The sequence below is a fragment of the Callospermophilus lateralis genome, chromosome 5, assembly GCF_048772815.1.
Source record: "Callospermophilus lateralis isolate mCalLat2 chromosome 5, mCalLat2.hap1, whole genome shotgun sequence".
Lineage (NCBI taxonomy): Eukaryota > Metazoa > Chordata > Mammalia > Rodentia > Sciuridae > Callospermophilus > Callospermophilus lateralis.
Window position 1 is genome coordinate 90,222,908 of NC_135309.1, and position 20,150 is coordinate 90,243,057.

The 20,150-nt window shown below is 38.4% G+C and overlaps 1 protein-coding gene across 1 annotated transcript in view; it reads right to left on the minus strand.

The window, feature by feature from the left end:
- The window catches only part of Fam81b (family with sequence similarity 81 member B), a 61,990-nt gene extending 47,177 nt beyond the window's left edge, over nt 1-14,813 (minus strand). The window contains exons 1-3 of the mRNA XM_076856022.2: nt 14,701-14,813; nt 14,189-14,286; nt 10,799-10,863 (exon numbers count right to left, since the gene is read on the minus strand). Of these exons, the coding sequence (XP_076712137.1) occupies nt 10,799-10,863; nt 14,189-14,286; nt 14,701-14,710 (173 nt within the window). The 5' untranslated portion in view covers nt 14,711-14,813. The remainder of the gene's footprint in view (nt 1-10,798; nt 10,864-14,188; nt 14,287-14,700) is intronic.
- Nucleotides 14,814-20,150: the final 5,337 nt, after the last annotated feature.

Sequence of the window (20,150 nt, forward strand, 5' to 3'; positions counted from 1 at the left end):
CACATGGTAGGTGATCAAGAGTGGGAAGGCAGCTGCTCCTAACCTTGTTTCTTCCTGAAGAGCAAAAAGTGATCATGTGGCAGAAGTTATTTTGTAGAATGGGGAAGGTTTTTTTGAGTATAATTTTTCTGGAATCTGGCTTTTTTTAACCACACTCTACTACCCCTGGGCTCACTGGAACTGACAAGTCTTCATGGAGACCAGGGTCTGGTTGAAATCCCCAGGACAAAATGAGTTCATCAAGCATTGGAGGGGATAGCCTTTGGAAAACCACTAGACAACAAGAGTATTCCTACAACTATTCCTACCAAAGAGAAATACTAATACTAAAATGTGTAAAAAATTTTAAAGATTAATGGAAAATATTAAGGGGGAAGGTATTAACAAACTAAAAAAAAACTATAAATAATAAAAACAAATAGAATTAGGCATGAAAACTACAATAGTTGCAATAAATAAAAATACCTTCCCATAGTTTCTCCCATTGGAAGCCTGAAAATTTTTCTTCTTTGTCTCGTCACTTTAAAATTTATTGCCCTTTGTTAAAAATATTATTTAAACAAGGCTCCTAAGCTACTCTGAGATAGTAACTCTTCTCCCATGTGATTTACACTGTTTATGTAATAAACTTGCTTTTTTGTGGGCCTTGATAATAGGCCTCCTGTTCCCCAAAATCTGTTCTGGCCATGAATTAAAGGGTTAAGAAAAGAAACTATTTTCCACCTCTTTACTGTTCAAAGGGCTACAGCAGAAATAATTCCTAGAAGTGTCTTCAGGTTCCAACTTAGTTCTTCCTTTCTCAGTCCTGGATACCATTCTCTTCTAGTTTTGCCTCCTAATGAAGAATGCATCCTCTAACTAGTGGCTACAGTGGTTTTTCCCAAGTGTAAAGGAGAGCACTTCCTTACTTAAAATGCTCCTGTGGCTTATCCATTTTCTGAGAATAAAGTCCTCGCTCTCCTTTCCAGCTTCCTCTCCTCCCACCCTTCCCTTCATTTACTCTTATTTAACCCCACACACTTGCTCTCCCTCAAGCACACCTAGCTGTTTCCTAGCTCAGAGCCTCGGCATTTGCTTTTCCTTTTTAGCTTGCTCTCTCCTGCACTCACTTCATGGCTGCCTCTTTTCCATTGTTTAGTCTTCAACTCCAGTACCTACTTCTCAGGCCCCGTTCCCCCGTCACTTTCTACCATAACACCTCATTTTATCGTCTCCATAGCATGTCTTTACTTGCTTGTGTTTATTTCCTGTTTTCCTTCACTAACATAAGATCTCTCTGTGTCAGGCACTTTTCTTACTTGATTCCCAAAGCATCCCCTATGGGAAACTATATGCATGGCACATGGTAGGTGATCAATAAATATTTGCTGCCTGACTGATTTTTCTAACTTGACAGATCTCTTAAGATTCAGTTGTTGGATGAAAAAAAAATGACTCCATAAAGCCACATGTTATTGGCTCGAGGCTTATATTTACTTTCATAAGCAATATTAAATAGCCTCAGCCTGGGTGGTGTTCCCATTTCCCATTACTGCACATCCAAGGAATGAAGAAGGCTTTGCTAAGGGGTTTCATTAGTCAGATTTCACCTACCTCTCATTTGACTCAAAACTGTTCTTCTGGAAAATTACCAAATGGTACTCATTTATATATAATATACATATAATCCATTCCTCTAAACCCCACAATGCTGACAGCGCTACCCTGAATTGCTGTCTGAGTCAGAGGCAGAAGGGGAGAGAATGTCAGGCGCTGCTGATGGTGACATATGACCTAGCAGTGGACTGCAGATTTGCTCATTATTTCCTTTGTGCTAGTACTTCTTTCTGGCCTGTAAACAATATGCAGGCTGAATTTGCCAGTGAAGGCTTTTGATCTCCAAGCTTCATTTCTAGACAGACATTATTAAATTATGCTGCACCCTCACCCCAACTGAGACATTTTCTCTTAGATGATCTGGTACATTGTTGGCTCCCTTCCTCATAACCATTCCCTACTTCTACCCGATTTGATTCATTCTCCTGCCTCTCCTGTCCTAGGGGGTATGTGTGGTAGGGAGAACTCATTCTGATGGTTCCATTCTTCTGGGTTGAGAGGCAGTTGGTTTAAATAGGAGCATGTGAAGCAATTCTGGTCAAGGAGGTAAAAGGAGACACTTGCTGGGGGCACCTGGGTAAGCTTTCTTGAAGAGGGATATTGCCTTCTTTACTAAGTGTTGTTGTGTCAGTGTGTGATACTTGGAGCTGCAGAAGGCATCTTGTGATTCTGAAGGAAAGGAAATGGCAGAGATGGAGTACAGAAAATACCCAGTTGCTTGATGATGATGTTAAGTCCTAAATTAGCCAAACCGTAGACTTAATTTTTGTTACATAAGCTAATCAGTGTGCTCTTATATTTAAAAAATTTTGGTTGGGGTTTCTGTTATGTGTATGTAGCTAAAAACACTGTATCAGTAACTTATCAGTAGTAATGTCAGTTGAAATAAAAACGTATCAGTTGATAAGTATTTACTTCATATCTACTCTAGTCCCATGCATAATATATAATGGTTCTATCCTTCAAAAAATGGTCCAATTCAATGATTTTCATAAACTTGAGTTTACAGGGTGGGGAAGACAGGAAACTTGTAAAAATACTGATTCCCTGGCTCTGCCATAAACCTGAATCATAATGTTGGGGTGGATCAGGAGAGCAAGGTAATGTATCTTAAGTGCTTAGCAATTCTAATGTATTCTGGAGACAGAACATGACTGATTTAAGATTGGCTGTGTGAATCAGCAAATCATATAAAGCAGGATGCACAATGAAATGCTGATATGTAATATGGAATATGGGCTGTACACTTTGTAGATACTCAGAAATAAGCTTGGTCAGTTGGAAAGCAGAATAGATTGAGGGTAGAATACAGGCTCCATCACTTACCAGCCAAATGTTTCAGTTGCTTCATTTTTAAACAGGGCTATAGGTCCTACTTTGCTGTATGTTTTTAAGTTTAGAGACAACAAGTGAGATGTCCATAGTAGGTAGGAGTGAAACCGATGCCATACTGCTGTACCACAGTCTAGGGAGGGCTCCCACACACTCTTGTGGAGTGCTGTATGTAATCAAGCTTGTATCCAGGAAAAGCAAAGAGGAAGCAGACCTAAGCTAGCAGAGGGATCAGTGGCACAGGGCTGCCACTTTGCTCACATGCAAGTTTGTGGTTTTGTCTGTCATAGCTAGTCTCAATGTTTTTTCTATTTGGCACATTGAAGAAGTCTCTAAGCAGGGCAGCACCTACTGCCATGCACATGGATTTGCATGCAACCATGGAGACATGAAGTGAAATATACAAAAGCTGGACTATAGTTATTTCTTTTCCTTTAGTTTCTAAAGTTTATTTTTTTAAGTTATATTTAAATAGAGCTTTCTTTTTGAAAATTCTTTTCATGCCACAGATTTTCTGTCAATTGGAATATAATTATTATGTTTATTAAGAATGCTCAATGAAGTACCAAATGATGCACTGTTTAGTTATATTTATGTGATTAAGATAAATGTAGGACTTACATTTTTTTTTCCAATTTCTAATGCTATAAGGCAAGGGAATATTCATTTTCAGTTGCCCTTTCTAGAACAACAACTGTAAGAACAAACACATAACCATCTTCAAGAGAAATTATTAAAGATACTATTATTCAAATCATCAAGTTACCTAAAAGGTTATAACCCAAGGCCTTTTACTAGTAGCAAGGTGTGGCCGCTAAGATTCTAAAATTACATAATTTAAGAGCCAACAACCTATGTGCTCTATCAGTAAGCTGTGTTAGTAGAACCTCTATTTAATTTAATTGTTCAAGGAAAAAAATACCTGAGATTTCAGACTAGTCCACATGGAGGAGTAGCCACAGGAGAAAGAACTCCTAGGGGGCCTTTTCAGAGCTTTTTGGACTTTGCATAGATCACTGATTGTGTAGCTGACAAATGAATCTGAACAGATTTTCCACATACTCTGAGTTCTGTTTCTCTGCAATTCGGTGTGACTTACACCAGCTGTGCCGTGGCTGGCAGAGGCATCAGTACATGAGCCTCTCACTTTGCTGCCTGTTCTGTCCTTGTGAAGAGAGCACTAAATTTACTTAGGAGCTTCTGATAACCATTTTGGCAACCTGTGAATGCTCAGAGACAAAAATTTGAAAATTTAAATCCTCTTCTAGAACACAAAAGGGCATAACAAGAAAATTCTCTACACATTTTTATGAGATCAATTTTATGACGAGTTACATTTTGAATGCATACAGTCCTACAAAAAATGTCAAGTGAAATTTTAGTGAATATTTCAATGCCTCACAAAAATAATCTGAATGTATGGGGAATGAAGAAAAAAATATATTTTCTATAGTTTCTCCACTTACAAAGCTGGCAGATGGATTTAGGAATTAGGTAGCTGTCAATCTCTGCTGCTTAGATTGACATAAGGCTGAGTGCTCTTGCCAGTGAGGGATGCAATTCAAGTTTGGAGGGTACAGTCCAGAAAGAGACCCCAGGCCAGTGGGGTTGAGCCAGCATGGAGGCCGCACAAGGAGCAGGAGCCTGGGAAAGAGATGCTTCTAAACAGTGGCACACCCAAGAAGACTAGAGAGAGAGACAGAGATGGTGTGGACCTTTCCTGTGAAGTCACTCTGTGAGGCAAACTCCTCGCGTGGAGAAAAGTTTCAATAAAATTGAAATCTTAGTGATGGACTTGGTATGACTGCCTTGTTTTCTTGTGGAGGCATCAAGGTGGGTCTTGTGTGAGTGTGGGCAGAACAGACTTCCGGGCCACACATACAGGTAAAACACATGTATGCTGCAGCTGCAATTGTCCTGGTGATGTTTGGAGCACTGTGGTGTTTGGTAGTCCTCTGGAGACTTATATACTTTCCTGTATTACAAGACTTGTTTCCCGGGAGGTGTTTGTTTTTGTGTATGTCTCTAGGGTAGAGAATAGTGTGGGTGGAGTCAGAAAACCTGAGTTTAATTTCTGTCCTGCTCTGTCTGGTGGAGAGAATGACTCTTGCCCTACCCAGCTGGCTGAAGGGATCAGTTTAAATAATGCACCTCAAGTGCTTTGGGATGTCTAAAATGCTTTCCACCTGTGTTTTTGTAATTATTTGATGGCAATGTGGGCTGCACTGTGTCTCCCAAACAGACATTAATTAAAGTCTTAATATCCAGTATCTCAGAATGTGAGCCTATTTGAAGCAGGATCGTTGCAGATGTAATAGTTAGGATGGAGTCATACTGGAGTAGAGTGGGCCCCAAATCCAGTTGGACTGGTGTACCTATCTGAAGACGGCCACATAAGGACAGATACAGGGAGAACGAAAAGATGGAGGCAGAGATTGGGGAGATGAAGGACAATCTGCATTCACCAGAAGCTAGGAGGAAGACACAGAATAGATTCTCCTCTCTAGCTCTCAGAAGAAAACAAATCCTACTGACACCTTGACTTTTGAGACTATTAGCGTCCAGAGTTGTGAGACCAAAAAAAAAAAAAAAAAAAAAAAGAATCTGTTGTGTTATGGTAGCCTGGGAAATTAATACAGATGGTAAGTTACTTAAGGTGAGGGAGGTCCTAGGCCAGGAGAAATATATGGAATTTATTATAAAGCTATTTTAGTTCCATTAGTACTTATAACCAACATATCACTTTCAAAAATATTATTTAATTATTTATTTCCCCAAACTATCCTGTGAATGTAAGTAAAATTTTTCTTAGAAGGAAACTGAGGCTTGGGGGTTATCAGTAACTCAGCTGGGAAACATTGGGACATGCGTCTGTCTCCTCTTTCTCCTATATCACAGCAGCTTTGCTGAGGACAATTAGTGGCTCTTTATGTTATATTTGCTCTTTTCTCTGAGAGGTGGGGTGTGTTTATTTCTCTCCTTGCTACTCAACTTGCTTCAACATCATGTAATTTTTCACTCTGGGCACCTTCCCTGCTTGGTTCACATCTCCTCTCTGCGGTGGTGTCACAGGGGCTCCTTCTTGAGAACTGAGACTGGCTGCAGCTAGACCTCAGCAGGGTCTTCCACTAAAGCAGAAGCTCTTAGATGTGATGGGCATGAAGAGCCTCCTGGGCTGGAGGCACTGAACGTCACCTGGGCAGCCTTTGCCATGACAGATTTGGGATTCTTGGGGCTGTGCCCGGACCTCGCTTAGTCTTGTTCTCTTGGGGTCAAGGGGTCAGTGAGAAGATGAAAAAGAGAATAAAAGACTGTGCCGTGGCTGGTAGCAGCACCATCCATCCTGACAGGACCTGCACGGAGAGCTCGACAGCAGCGTTTTGTCTTCCTTTCTTAAATACTGTAGAGTGAAATATCTGTCTTTATCACTTAGTAACAAAAACAGTGCATCGCCGTATGATAAAATGTCTCCGTGGTGCTGAGAAAACCTTAAAAGCAAATAATTTTATACTCTGAATGCCACATTCTAATTATAAGGAGGAATTATTAGTCATTCGTCATTTTGACCCTTTGACTTACTTAAAGTTTTATCTATCCAAATTCTAAATATCATTCTTTGATTGTCAACCAGACCCTCATCTTCTCAAAATGTGCTCTTGAGAGAAATACTGAGGTTATAAGCCTGGACAAATTAATCCATTTGCAAGTTGTTTTTTGTAAGGGAAACTTAGAACTTTCCTCGGAGGCGGCAGAGTCTCAGGATTCTTTCTATCTAGAGACTTCCAAATAAAAATCCAGACACATGGTTCAAATTCATACTTCCATCCTTTTTTTTTGCCCCTGTCCTCCTTGCTCCCTTTTTATACCTGCCTTAAAAACTTGACTCTTTCTCAAGATGACCACATGGCTCAAACCTTCCTGTCTTGGTCTTGGCTCAAATGCCAGTGTCTCAATGAGGCCTGTGCTGACCTGGCTACCCAGCAGTACGTACTGTTGCCTCTTTCTAGAAGGGAGCTCCACTGGGAAGGGATCTTTGTTTAATTTGTTCACTGGTGACTCTCCAAGTTCCTACCACAGTGCCTACCTACAGTATAGTAGGTGTTTAATGAGCATCTGTTTAGCACTGGTTTGGACAGTAATTAGTTTTTGAAGACCAGCACATCTTAGGGTTAGAAGCAACCTTAGAATGTATTTGATTCCCCACCCCCAGCAAGAGGGTTAGTCAATTAAAGAAAAATAGGAGGTTTATGAGCAGAATTTGTTTTCTGTTCAAAATTAAACCCCTTGGGAGAATAGTACATGTATTTAAATTATAATTTAAATAATTACTTTATTTCATAGAAGAATGTTGATGGGAATTGAGGGCAGAGGTGACAAGGAGCAAGTGCTCATCATTGATCACTTGAAACTCCCTCCCCACTTCATAGAGCAGATTGTCAGAGAAGAAATGTTCTTTTTCCCAAGTTCACATAGCTGATGGGAGGCAGATTCAAGAGCAGACCTGAGGTGTCATGGTTTCCATTAGTGCTCTTTCCACCAGCAGAAGAAAAAGAACAAGAAAAAGGGCTTTGGTGCTTTTCTGCTCAAATAGGCACTGGACACACTGTCCTAAGGTCAGTGGATGCCAGCTCATTGTGAACAGTTGTGGAACTGATGAACAAATGTGGAAATCAGAATTACTTATAGATTTTGATATAATGTTGAAGCCAGAATTAGACAGGCAGTCAGTATAGATAGGTAAATCGAGTCATGTCGGATCAAGGAGGCCAATTTTGAGTGAGTCCCGCAAGTTGGAACTGCCCCCCTAATCAAGAACATCCCCCTGCTCCAACCTGTTGCTAAGGTAACCTGTCCCAGGAGTTGCCCCTCACTACAGGAACCTATGAAGTTGTTAATTAACATGTCCTGGGCTGCACCATCCTGCCCTGCTTATATGCTTGCCTCACGTGCTTCTCTCATGTTCAAACTTCAACATTTGAGGGAGTACCGATAACCGGCGGTATCAATGGTTGTATTATCAGTGGCATTTTTCCATCCTGTGTCCCGTGGATTGTTGATATGACCTAACTTTTAACCTACTAATAATATGTGAGGTTGCTGCAGCTGTCTGAGGCTGAGAAGGGCATTGTAAACACAACCATATTGCCTGTCTCTAGTGTGCATATCTCCAGTCCAAGCTTTTTCATAGGATGGGCATTACCTCTTTTCGTTGTTGGATTTTTACTTTTGGGGATTGTTATTATTTGTTCTAAGCATCGCCTTTGAATGTATCCATACGTGTTTATTAAGACTGAACCTCAGAGAAATGTAATATGCATTCTGTCAGTTTAATGAGTCAATAATGACTTTTACTTGTCTAAGTTCTCTGTTTGTATTTCAATACATTTGTTGTGCCCAGTGAATGCTCTGATTTGTAGGGTGCAGTTATTTAAAACTTGCTCTTCACTTAGTTCACTGGATTACATATGTCCATTCAAAATGTCTGCACTGATGATTGAAATGCCAGGACATGGATTTGCTCTTCCAGTTAGTCAGCTACCTATAAGTCTACCACTGATGTTAGGTCGGTTTGAGGTGATTAAGCAACCCACAAGCACGAAAGAAACACTAATCAGGCACTGACAGAACTGTCTGTCAATCAGTGGGGTCTCCCGGCCAATCCTGAATCTTAGCCAGCCACCCGTCCCCACCAACCTCGGTAGGACAAGGTACTCTAAAAACCCCTTTTTCTGTCCCAAGCTCTCTCTTCCTGCCATAAGCCCAATAAAAATTCCAGTCCTGTCAAGTCTCTCGTTACATACTTCTCCTCAGACCCTCTTCTTACCCACTCTGTCAGTCTGAGGGTTCCTCCTGGGAGTGAAATCTCAATAAAGCCTTGATCAGCGGTCTTTTTAAAATCTGCCTGGTTTTGGTCACTGCTGCCTGATCTTGCAACTTTAAGCAGAGCCGTAATGATTCAATTGTTCTACCCTTAGTCTCCATTAAATTTGTCAATCGCTGTTCATCAAGAATTGGTATCCATGCAACATGATGGGCTACTATAGGATTATCACAGGCACAAGGTTAGAGAGTCCCTGCCTTTAGGGAGTTGCAGTCTAGTCTGGGATTATAGGGGAGAGATCAGAGGAGAACTGACCATCTCAGGTGGTAAAGGGAAAGTTCTAGACATGTGATTCAGACAGCAAGAGAAGGATACGAGAAAGATCAAGGTAGAAATTAATGTTGTGGCCAGATAATCCTCATCATGCTCTTATAGACTATTTCTCCTCTTTGTCTTAATTTTAGTTTCTCTGAAATCCAAGATGTTAAAAAAAAAAAAAAGTCTTGGCTTTCTGAAATTCATTATCATCTTTCCAGGAATTTTTTCTCTCATTCCTTGAAATGTAGGTCACCAGTGTGCATTAAACAAAGCCTCTTGGGTTCACACTTGAATTTGATAGATGAGAAGAATGATTTCTAATTTCCATTTGTCACATGAAATCAGGTAGGAACAAGTCTCTTTTTTTCTCCTTGGGTGGTAAGGTGAGCTAATATGTCCATTGATAATTATTTTTGTATGTACCATATTCATTGTCCTTAATGCAGAAAAAAAATTCATTCATCAAGTGTAGAATTTTTTCAACAATACAAAAATCATTTTTCCATGTTTGGTCCCATGTTGTTTAAATTATAAACTCATAGTTACATAAGCAATTATAAGTTAAGGGGAGCATGAAAAGAGGGACTAAGTATTGTGGTTGGATTATTTGGAGTGAATTAAATTAAAAGGGAAAAGAACAGGGAAATTCTTAATTGTGGAAATATCAAAATAAAAATCAGTGAATTTAGAAGTTTATCATTTTAATTGGTCATTTTTTAAAAATGGAATTATAGTATATAGATTGTTTCTTCATCAGCTCATTTTATTTATTTGATCCTATTTTGTGGTTATTATATATGTTTTAGAATCAGATTTTTTTTTTTTAATAAAAGCTATAGTGGACCCTGGAGCTCTAGTCCAATCCTTTTGTCCTTACATGAAAACAATTAAAACCCAGAGACTAGCTGAGGTTGAGGCTCAGAGGTAGAGTGTTCACCTAGCATGCATGAGGCACTGGGTTTGATCCTCAGCACCAATAAAATAAAGATATTGTGTCCATCTATAACTAAAAAATAAATATTAAAAAAAAACCAGAGACATTATGGGACTGACTGAGGTCACACAGCAAATTAGTGAGTGAGCAGAGTCCAAGTATCAAATGTACTGAAAATATTAATGAGAACATCAGACCAAATTATGCTCCCTTGATATGCCGAATAGAAGACAATTCAAATAAATACACATTGCCTCTGAAATCCCACCCTTACCAACTAGAATTCTAGGAACTTTTGGATAATATGATGTATTAATAATATGTCATCATCATATTTTTATGTGCCCAGAGTTGTTCCCCTTCTGTATACTCACCCTGGATGAGCTCTAACTGTGCCACTGTAAAAAGAAGAAAGAAAATTTTTCTGATGATCACTTTAATATTTCAAATTTTCTTGAGTTTTTGTCATGAAATGTTAACGGATCAACTTGGCTACTTTGAGATTCACGGTTAGCTATATCTGAAATTATCATATGTAATTTACAGCCTGTGCTATGTTATTTTACAAATAAATTTATAGGGATCTACGAAAGTTATTTAAAGAGAAGAGAGTAAAATCTGCTTGCTCTGTGGTCAAAAAGGAATAGGATAGAGATTCATCTTTCTTAGATGGTTGAGAATTTCTGAAAGCAGAGAACTAGTTTAGCTGACCTTAAAGGTCTCATTTAGGCACTTTAATCTCTGACTGAATCATTAAATGTAGTAAATACATAAAAGGAGTAATTTTATAGACTTACTTGTCAACATATTCAACTAGATCTGTAGAATTCTTGGTTGACATTTTAGCTGGAGAAAATTTTACCTGAAACAAAGGTCAAGAATTTAAAATATATTCCCTGCTATGTTACAGTCCATTTTATCCTTAAAAAAATGTTTTGATTTCAAACAAAACATAGCTTGTAGACCATCATCCCAGTTAATCTTGCCCATGCCCCATAGGTATTGCTAGTGACCATAATCAAAATCAAGTTCCCAGGAGATACTGAAGAGCAGTATTTCATAGATTTCATATCACAGAAAAACTTTTGAAAAAGTCAAAGTCATAGATTATTCCTAGATAATTCTTAAATGAAATGTCTAGTGATTATTGACTGAGTTATGAAAGAAGTCCTCATAGAGTGAATTATTCTGGATGTGCTGATTTCCTAGGGGAATCAGTTCAGTTTTGAAACAAGCTAGAAAACTAGTCTCTTCAAATAATTTTATGTTCTAAGAAACTTGGATATCAGATTATTGTAGTCAATGAGAAAAAATCAAAGCACAAAGCATAGCTATGTACATAATTTATTAGTATGAACACTTAACTGACAACCTCTAACCTAATAAATGGTAATTCTAGAAAGTTATATTTATACAAAGGTTGATAATGTGGCAACATTTCTATGGGAAAGAGGTTACTAAATATACTCATTGTTTTGCACATGCTGAAAATGCTTTAAACTCCATTTTTTTAAATTTTTTAAGTTTAAAAACAAAACAGTTTCATTTTCTCATGTTTGGTCCTATGTTGTTTAAATTATAAATTCATAGTTATATAAGTGATTATAAGTTAAAGGGAGCATGAAAAGAGGGACTAAGTATGGTGGTTGGATTATTGGAATGAATTAAATTAAACGGGAAAAAAACAGGGAAATTCTTAATTGTGGAAATATCAAAATAAAAATCAGTGAATTTAAAAGTTTATCATTTTAATCGTTCATTTTTAAAAAATGGAAGTCACTGAAGTCAATATCACTGAACTGAATCTACTAGGGAGAGTGTGATTGGTATTCTTTCTCATTTAAAAAATTAAACAAAACATATTCCCATGGTATATTATTCTTGGTTTATATTCCTTTATATCCTAATGATTGCAGGAATGTGTTAAGACCCACAAACAAAAATCAGTCCTTTAACAAATGTCTGTGGAACCACCATATATTGATTCAGGGCTGAAAAACTTAATAGAAAATCTCCCTCTTCTAAACAACAACAAACAAAACTTAAAAATTAGAAGAGTCCATTTTCCAGGTAGCTAATAAAGGACCCCTGATAATATGCAGGCTCTCCTGACCCAGCCCACTTGTGGTGGGCAACCAGAAGAGGTTCCAGGCTTCTTGTGACAGAGTTGGTGAGCTGCTGCATAGTGCTTTGACCCTCATTGTGGAATGGCTGTGGACGCTCCTAAGCCTAGCTTGGCACTACTAACCATTGGGCACTCACGGGTGCACATTCTGGAAACCATCCTAAATCCTTAGCGATCAGACTGGTCTTCCCTGGCACACACTTTTACTCCTGTTTCCTGCTGGAATTGTATTGGGCCCTGGGGTCCTTGCCTAATTCATGCTAGTTGTTTCCTTCCCATCTCTCTGCTGTTCCCCCAGGCCAGTGAGAATCTGGTTTTGTTATTTCCTCAGCAACTGGTTGGTCCTTGCCTTACATGTTTGGAACCTTTGGAACCCAGTAGCCGCTGTAAGTATTTGTGCATTGAAAAAGTATGATGAACAATACGTCCCTGAGCTGTTATTTTTCCTTCTCTTTCTAAACTGTAATAGGTATGTGTGAGAGTATTCATACATGTGTGTTTTAGGATAATTAATTTTGGTACCAGGAATTGAATCCAAGGGTGCCACATGAACCACTGAGCCACATTCCCAGCCCTTTTTACTTTGAGACAGGTCTCGCTGATTTGCTTGGGCCTTGCTAAGTTGCTGAGGCTGGCTTTGAACTTGTGATTCTCCTGCCTCTGCCTCCTGAGTCACTGGGATACAGGTATGCACCACCATACCTGGACTACGTGTTTTAATTTAGTTTTATTAATTTTAAGTCTCATTTGAAGACGATGAATAGCATCCTTTTAAAAATACATCCAGTACACACACACTTTAAAGTTAAAAGAGTTAAACATGATGGAGGAAAATTTGGAAAAGTATAAGAAATTTTAAAATTACATTAAAAATTTTATTTATAATTCTACTACCTACAGCAAAATAATCACTATGGTAGTGCAATTATTTCCTCTTTTAAAATGCATCTTATGTACCTAAGGCTGTACTTAAAATTTTACATCTTTGTTAATTTAACATAGGCGTTTGTTCTTATTCATCTCCTTCCTATAGGCTGGAATGTGATTTTATATAAAAATTGTCTCAGAGTCAAACAATTTGATGGTTATTATGGGATTGTTTTAAATGTGTCACTTTTCATCTTTTTCATAAGAATATTTTAAAATGTTATAATTCTTATGACTTTATGAACTATAAAATCCTTTCTTGCATATAATGGAATTTCATTCTTCCAATAGACCTATAAGAGTGGGTATCACTATTTTTGTATTAGGGGTAATTATTTTAAGTCACTTAAATCCTTTATTATTATAGAAAATAATTAAGATGATTGTTTTTATAGGTGGAGAACTTGAGAATCAGAAGTAATAGAACTGCTCAAGATGATTTAAATAATGACAATAACTACTTTAGTTATTAACTGAGCTCTTCCTACCTGCTAAGCACTTTATCTAAGTGGCTCATTGAAACCCTACAACTTTGTCTGATAGGCCTAACTAGCTCATTTTGTAAAAGAGTAAACAGAGAGTTTAAGAAATCACCTAAAATCACACAGTTTGTGGAATGGTCAATAGAGACCCTGAATGAGTACTTGATGTTGTACTGGCTTTTGGGTGCTCTTTCCATATAAAAAGGCTACATCCACTGAGCAGGTGTTACGAGAATTACCAAAGTCTAAAAACAATGATTGTTTACAAGATCCTTTTTAACTAATGGGGAAGATCTGACTAGTACTAATAAAAGAAACATTTTTTTTTTTTAGCTATTGTATTTTTTTCCTGTTAAAGTCTGCACCTTGAGTTCACCTTGGCTCCTTTTGAAACTTCATTAAAAAAATCAGTATGAAATTTAAAAAATTATTCCATATATTGAAATCAGTCCAATTCATGTATAGAGACCCTTCTACTTTTCAGCCTATGCTGTCATTAGTCACTATTTTAAGGCAGAATAAGCAAGCAATATGGGAAGACTGAAAAGGAAAACCATTCTTCCAAGATGTCTTAAAACTCACTAAGCAACCTTGAGCTTTAAAGAAGCTGAGCAAAATATTCTATTTTTGATATGAATATCTAAAGTACTTGCTTTTTTTTCTTGGTCACTGGCTGAGCCAGGAAGGGGGCCATCAGGTTCATCCGGCTGTTCCTCTGCAGTCGGGGTGGCACTTTTGTTTACTTCTGTATCTAGGCAACCAGAATGCAGAATCAGCTCAGGAACTATGACGAGTGAATTTTTGCACTGATGTTTTGTTTTATTTATTTTTTTAAAATTAAGGTAGTTTTTGTAGATGTAAAAATTGAAAGAAAGGATTCAAATTTGTTTTACACTTGTCCTCCCCCCCAACCCCTACCCCAGTTCTCCCCATACTGGTATCACAGCCAGAGTCAGCAGGTGGAGTGTATCCTCACGGGTAATTCCATGAGATATTTAGGAACTTTGTTGAGATCAAACAGTCCTAAAATCATAGAGAATAATTTCATACCCTACTTTGCCCAAGCTATCTGAGGGGTTTCTTTGGGATTTATTACTTTGTTTATATGTAATAAGAAGTAAGATAGTGAAGAATGAGAAATTTGAGTAGTTCATGAGGTAAATACCTGAACTCATGAGGCTTGATTTCTCAGTTTTATTTTTGGTTGATTTGAATCTTTTAAAAGGAAAGAGATTTTTTTTTTCTTTCTTAGAAAGCCCAAATACCAAGGAATCTCAATTGCAGGCTAACTGAACTCTTCGTGTTTCCGGAGCATCTTCCCAAGTGTGGCTCAGCAGCATTGTGACTGCAGGAAGGATCTGTGATGTCAGTGGGGCTTCCTCAGACTTTAAATCGTTAAATCCCTGGGATTTAGAAGTTTATGAGGTTTTTCCTTAATGCTTATTGTCATAAAAATCACCAGGACTTTCCTTCTTTGTCTGATGGGTGAGAAATGGCCATTATTAACCTGATATTTCACACCATTCCACTGATTTCATCTTCACAGTTGGATGAGAACACTTTCTATCAAATTAAAGAAAAAGGACCAGGCTTGGTTGTGTATGCCTATAATCCCAGCTACTCAGGAGGATCTCAAGTTCCAGGCCAGCCTGAGCAACTAAATTGGACTGTTTTAAAATAAAATACTAAAAGGGGTCAATGGTAGAGTGCTTGCCGGGATGTGTTAGTCCTGGGATTCAATCTCCAGTACTGCAAATAAAGAAGAAGAAAAAGGAAGGAAATTAATGGCAATTATTCCCAAATCCTTCTCCAAGTACTGGTTGAAGAAGCTAACTCTTCAAGGACACAAATATTATAGCAATAACAATGGGTGGTATAGGTCAGGGCTTTAATAAGTTAATATGTCAAACTTTGTGTAGAGGAAATTGTATTTATTTACTTGGCCAAAAAAGAAGGGATTGTTTTAGCTCCAAGATGTTTTTCTGAGTTTCAAAATTAGATTTTGTATATTTTGCTAATACTGCTTGGCTCTTAACAATGATGCTGTTGTCTAAGTTACTGTCCAAATTGTTGTGCTGACTTTGCCTTGGTCCAAGGATGTGAGATGTTCAGGATGCTGTGTGACAGATTTGATCCACAAGTAAATATCACCCATGACTTTGACATCATTTGCTTATCTTCTAGTAATAGTCTTATTCCTTAAAACTTAGAAATACAGTAGTTTATGGATTACAATCTGTGACTATCCCCCTACTCATAGTTATTGCTCTCAGTAACTGAGAGCAGGTGGCTATAGATTCCAAGAAAGTGGGTTGGAACCCTGACTCCTCAACCTACTGGCTATTTACTTTAGGCAAAATTACATTACCTTCTCAAGTCTCAGCCTTTTCCTCTGTAAAATGAGCTAATATTGAACTCATAGGTGGTTGGGAGATAAGTGCCAGGACAGGAACCCTCTAAAATGTAAATGTTATTAGAGATTATTTCACAAGGTGGCTATTATTCAAGAAATAGATACATACAGCATCTATGTGAAGAAAAACAAAAACAAAAACTGGATTTGACCTTGCTTAACAACTTTCTGAGATTCTTTCCCTCCTTAAATTCAACTTTGAATCTGTGGCATTTGGCTAAAGAAATGGGTCCCACTGAAATGGAGAGTCTGACTGGTTTATTCCAAACACAAATGACTACTCAGTTCTTAACTCAACAATACACAATATATAAATGCACCACTGACTTCCTACCTACCCCAAATGTGTATGAAAGTCTATGATCTTCAAAGATTCTTCCCAATTTTGGGTTAATAATAGTATATTTTAAGGGACTGAAACCAAAATATTCAAATTTTAAAAAATTAAAATGACCACACTCTGATATTTTAAATACAGATATAGAGGAGGATAGTCAGCATTGAGGTTCATCCAAGGCAGAACTGTTATGTGTTGTTGTGCACTACACAACCCAAGGGGGTGTCATTCACATGGTGTCTGTTATGGGTTGGATGTGATGTGTCCCACAAAATCTCACATGTGAGACAATGCAAGAAGATTCAGAAGAGGAATGATTGGCTTATGAGAATCTTAACCCGATCGGTGAATTAATCCTCTGATGGGATTAACTTGGTGGTAACTAAAGGTGGTTAGGGTATGTCTGGAGGAGGTGGGTCATTGGGGTGAATGCCTTTGGTGTATATATTTGATATCTGGTGAGTAGAGTCTCTCCCTCTCTCTCTGCCTTCTGATCATCAAATGAGCCGCTTCCCTCCACTACACTCTTCCACCATGATGTTCAGCCTCACCTCAAGCCCTTAAGAATGTAACCAGCTATCTATGGAATGAGACCTCTGAAACTATGAGCCCTCAAATAAACTTTTCCTTCCCTAAAATTGTTCTGATCAGATCTTTCAGTCACAGCAGCAAAAAAGCTGACCAAAACAGGATCACTGTAGTCTTTCATTTTGTTACAACAGTTTTTCAGGTCTATGCCAGTAAAATATCTTAATTTAGCAAAGTAAGTATATCAGGACAATTTTCTGATAGGTAGAAGTAGAGTCTTGAGAAAGGGGCACCAATTCTTAGCTCACACAAGGAGTGTACATGGGCCAGTGGAAGTCTTGACCCTGGGTATCTGCCGAGTGCTGTGTGCTCAGCTAAACTAGCCTCACCCAGGCCTGGGACAGAGCAGCTCATGGTTATTGGCAGGTTCCTGGACTTCCTTTTTCTCCTTTGTCCCTTTTCCCTTGTCCACGGTCTGATGATGTCTCAGCACTCCTAAGGTCACCTGTCCTCGAAAGACCTCACTTGTGTGTGCCTTAGGTAGCTTTTATCTTGTGTTTTGATTTTACCTGCTTTGGTGTTGTATCAATCTCTGATGTGTTTAGCACATAATATTTTAGGAGGTACTCCTCCTGGTCCATCTTAATAAGGCAGGAAGTACAGGCGTAACTATCCCAATTTATAGGTAAAACTACAAAAAGGTTTAGAGGTCTAAAATGACTCACATAAGTAAATGGTGAAATTGACTGATTAGTCCCAAATCTTCTGACCCTTGGTCTTGGGTCCTCCTGGGAGGTTTCATACTGAATTCTACTAAGGTGTGGGTCTTTTGACTTCCATTCTAAAGTAGGGCTATGATTGAACCCAAAGGAAAGATGAGGGTTGTGTTTTAGCCAGTGGATTTGAGGCAGAGCATATTTTGATTCCCCGCAAGTTAAGTGAATAACTTTTTTAGATTCTAGGGAAATGATATGAATCCTCTAGAGTGGTGGTTGGGAACATATCTGGCACCAGACAGCCTGAGTTCAACCCTTCTCTCTGTTGCTTACCAGTGGGTAATCTTGATAAATTATACATAATTCTACTTTCTATCTCTAAAATGGGATAATGATAATAGTATAATATGAATAATTCTGTATCAATATAAGATTATGATGAAAATTAATTCGATTCCTAAGGCTCTTAAAACACTGCATAGAGCACAGTAATTATGTAGTGAATGTTAGTTCATGTTCTCTTAGGCCTAACTATGTCCATTTTATTGCATTTTTCTATGCACAGTTTTTTTTTTTTTTTTTTTTTTTTTTTTTTTTTTTGGTGGGGCCTGGGTATCTGTTAAATGAATTTTTACTTTGGCCATAAGGGGTTGGAGGCAGCCTATGAAAGGATCCAGGGGGCCAGTTTCCATGCACCATTTCATGAAGGCCCCCAGTCTCTCTCTGAGTAAATGGATTTTGCCCATATCTATCACTGCTCACTCTGGGAGCCTCTTCCAAGTAGCTCAGCATCAGGATAATTCTCTGGGATTCCTGGAATCATTTGTTTAGGAAGGATTCTGAACATTTCCTATTTTAAGTCATTGATTGTGCTAGGGTCACTGGAAAATATAAGGATGAAAAATAAAAATTAAAACCCTCTGGTGAAGAAGTTTAATCTCTGGAAGAGAGAAGGTGAACCCCCAACTGACTAACTCAAGACAGAAAGAGCTGCATTGCATGGTACAACAATATACAGACACCAGTGCCTTTCATACTTCCTTATGCCCCTTGGCTAAGTAAAAACTTGGTTAAATTCATTTTTCTACTTCTGCCTGCATTTGTGTGGCAGCCCATGGCTTGGCGAAAGCATGCAACCTGTTTACTTGTCTTGAAATTCATGACCACAAGCTTTAAGTGTGTCCTTAATGCTCCCTGGTAATTATATTACATGTCCCTAGTCCATACTCTCCTGCTATTCTAGATGACTCCCATACCTTTTCCTCTGACCTCAAACTGCTATCATTTCCTCTCCCAGTTGGTAAGTTTCACTTTTTATATCATTAAGGAAACATATAATCAGAAGAGAATTTCCAAGAGCCTTGCCCAGCCCCCACTGCATGGACAGGACTCTGTGTACCTGTGTCCTTTCATTCTGTCTCCTGCTTTGGCAGAACCATATGTGCTCCTCTGCCCTTCATCTATCAAGGACATCACCCCAGCAATTTCCCATATTCCCTCTTACTGAATCATTGTCATCAACATATAAGCATACTTTTATTTCTCCTACTCACCTTGAATCAAACAATTTTTTTCTTGATCCTATATTGCTTTCCAGCAAACTCAATTTGTTCCATTTCTGCACAGGAAAAATCCATGAAAGTGCTTTATAGTTGCTTTCTCTGATTCTCTCTTAGCGATGGTTTGAATTGTGTCCCCCACTCACATTTTTATATTGAAACCTTAACCTCTCATGTGATTATACTTGGAGAGAGGATCTTTAGGAGGTAACTAAGGTTAAATGAAATCATATATTGGGGTCCTAATCTGATAGAACTATGGCATTAGAAGAAAAAGCAGAGAGAAAGAGAGAGGGAAGGAGAGAGAGGGAGAGAAAAAAAGAGGTAGAGAGAGAGAGAGAGACCTGTCATTTAAGGACCCAGTGAGAAGGACACAGTGAGAAAGTCACGGTTTGCAAGTGAGAAAGAGAATCCTCCTTAGTAACCAAATCTTCCAACACCTTTTATTTTGGACTTCGGAACCTTCAGAACTGTGAAGAAATAAATTTCTGTTGTTTAGCAAGTGCAGTGTTTTGTTAGGGTAGCCTGAGTGGCCTGATAACCTTGAGTGACTGAAGTCAGGCTTTCTATCCCTTGTAACTTCCACTAACACTGTTCTTGTCAAGGTTCCTTGCAACTGTTTATTGCTAAATCCATTGGTTAATTGTCATTCTTCATTGTTCTGGTCCCATCAGCAACATTTAAGTGTTGAGAGCTATCTTCTCCCTGAAACTGTTTCTCTACTTGGGTCCCAGAGCAAAGTGTCTCCCACCTTACCACTACTTTCTACTCTTTATTGATTTCTTGTTCATCTCCCTGTGCTCTCAGTCAGTGATCAATCATCTCAGTCTGTCCAGAACTTTCCCAAAAGTCTCATGTTCTTGGAAACCATTCAGTCCTAAACAAACTTAGTAAAGTGCCCCAGAGCTTAGCCCTTGATCTTCTGCACTCCCTACGTTGATGAATTCTCACATTCTCATGGCTATAGGCTGACGATCCCTAAGCACCCTCCCCTACAAAGCTGCTGCCCATATAGTCTTTCCCATTGCAGCCAAGGACAACAGATTTTTCAAGTTGCTTTTT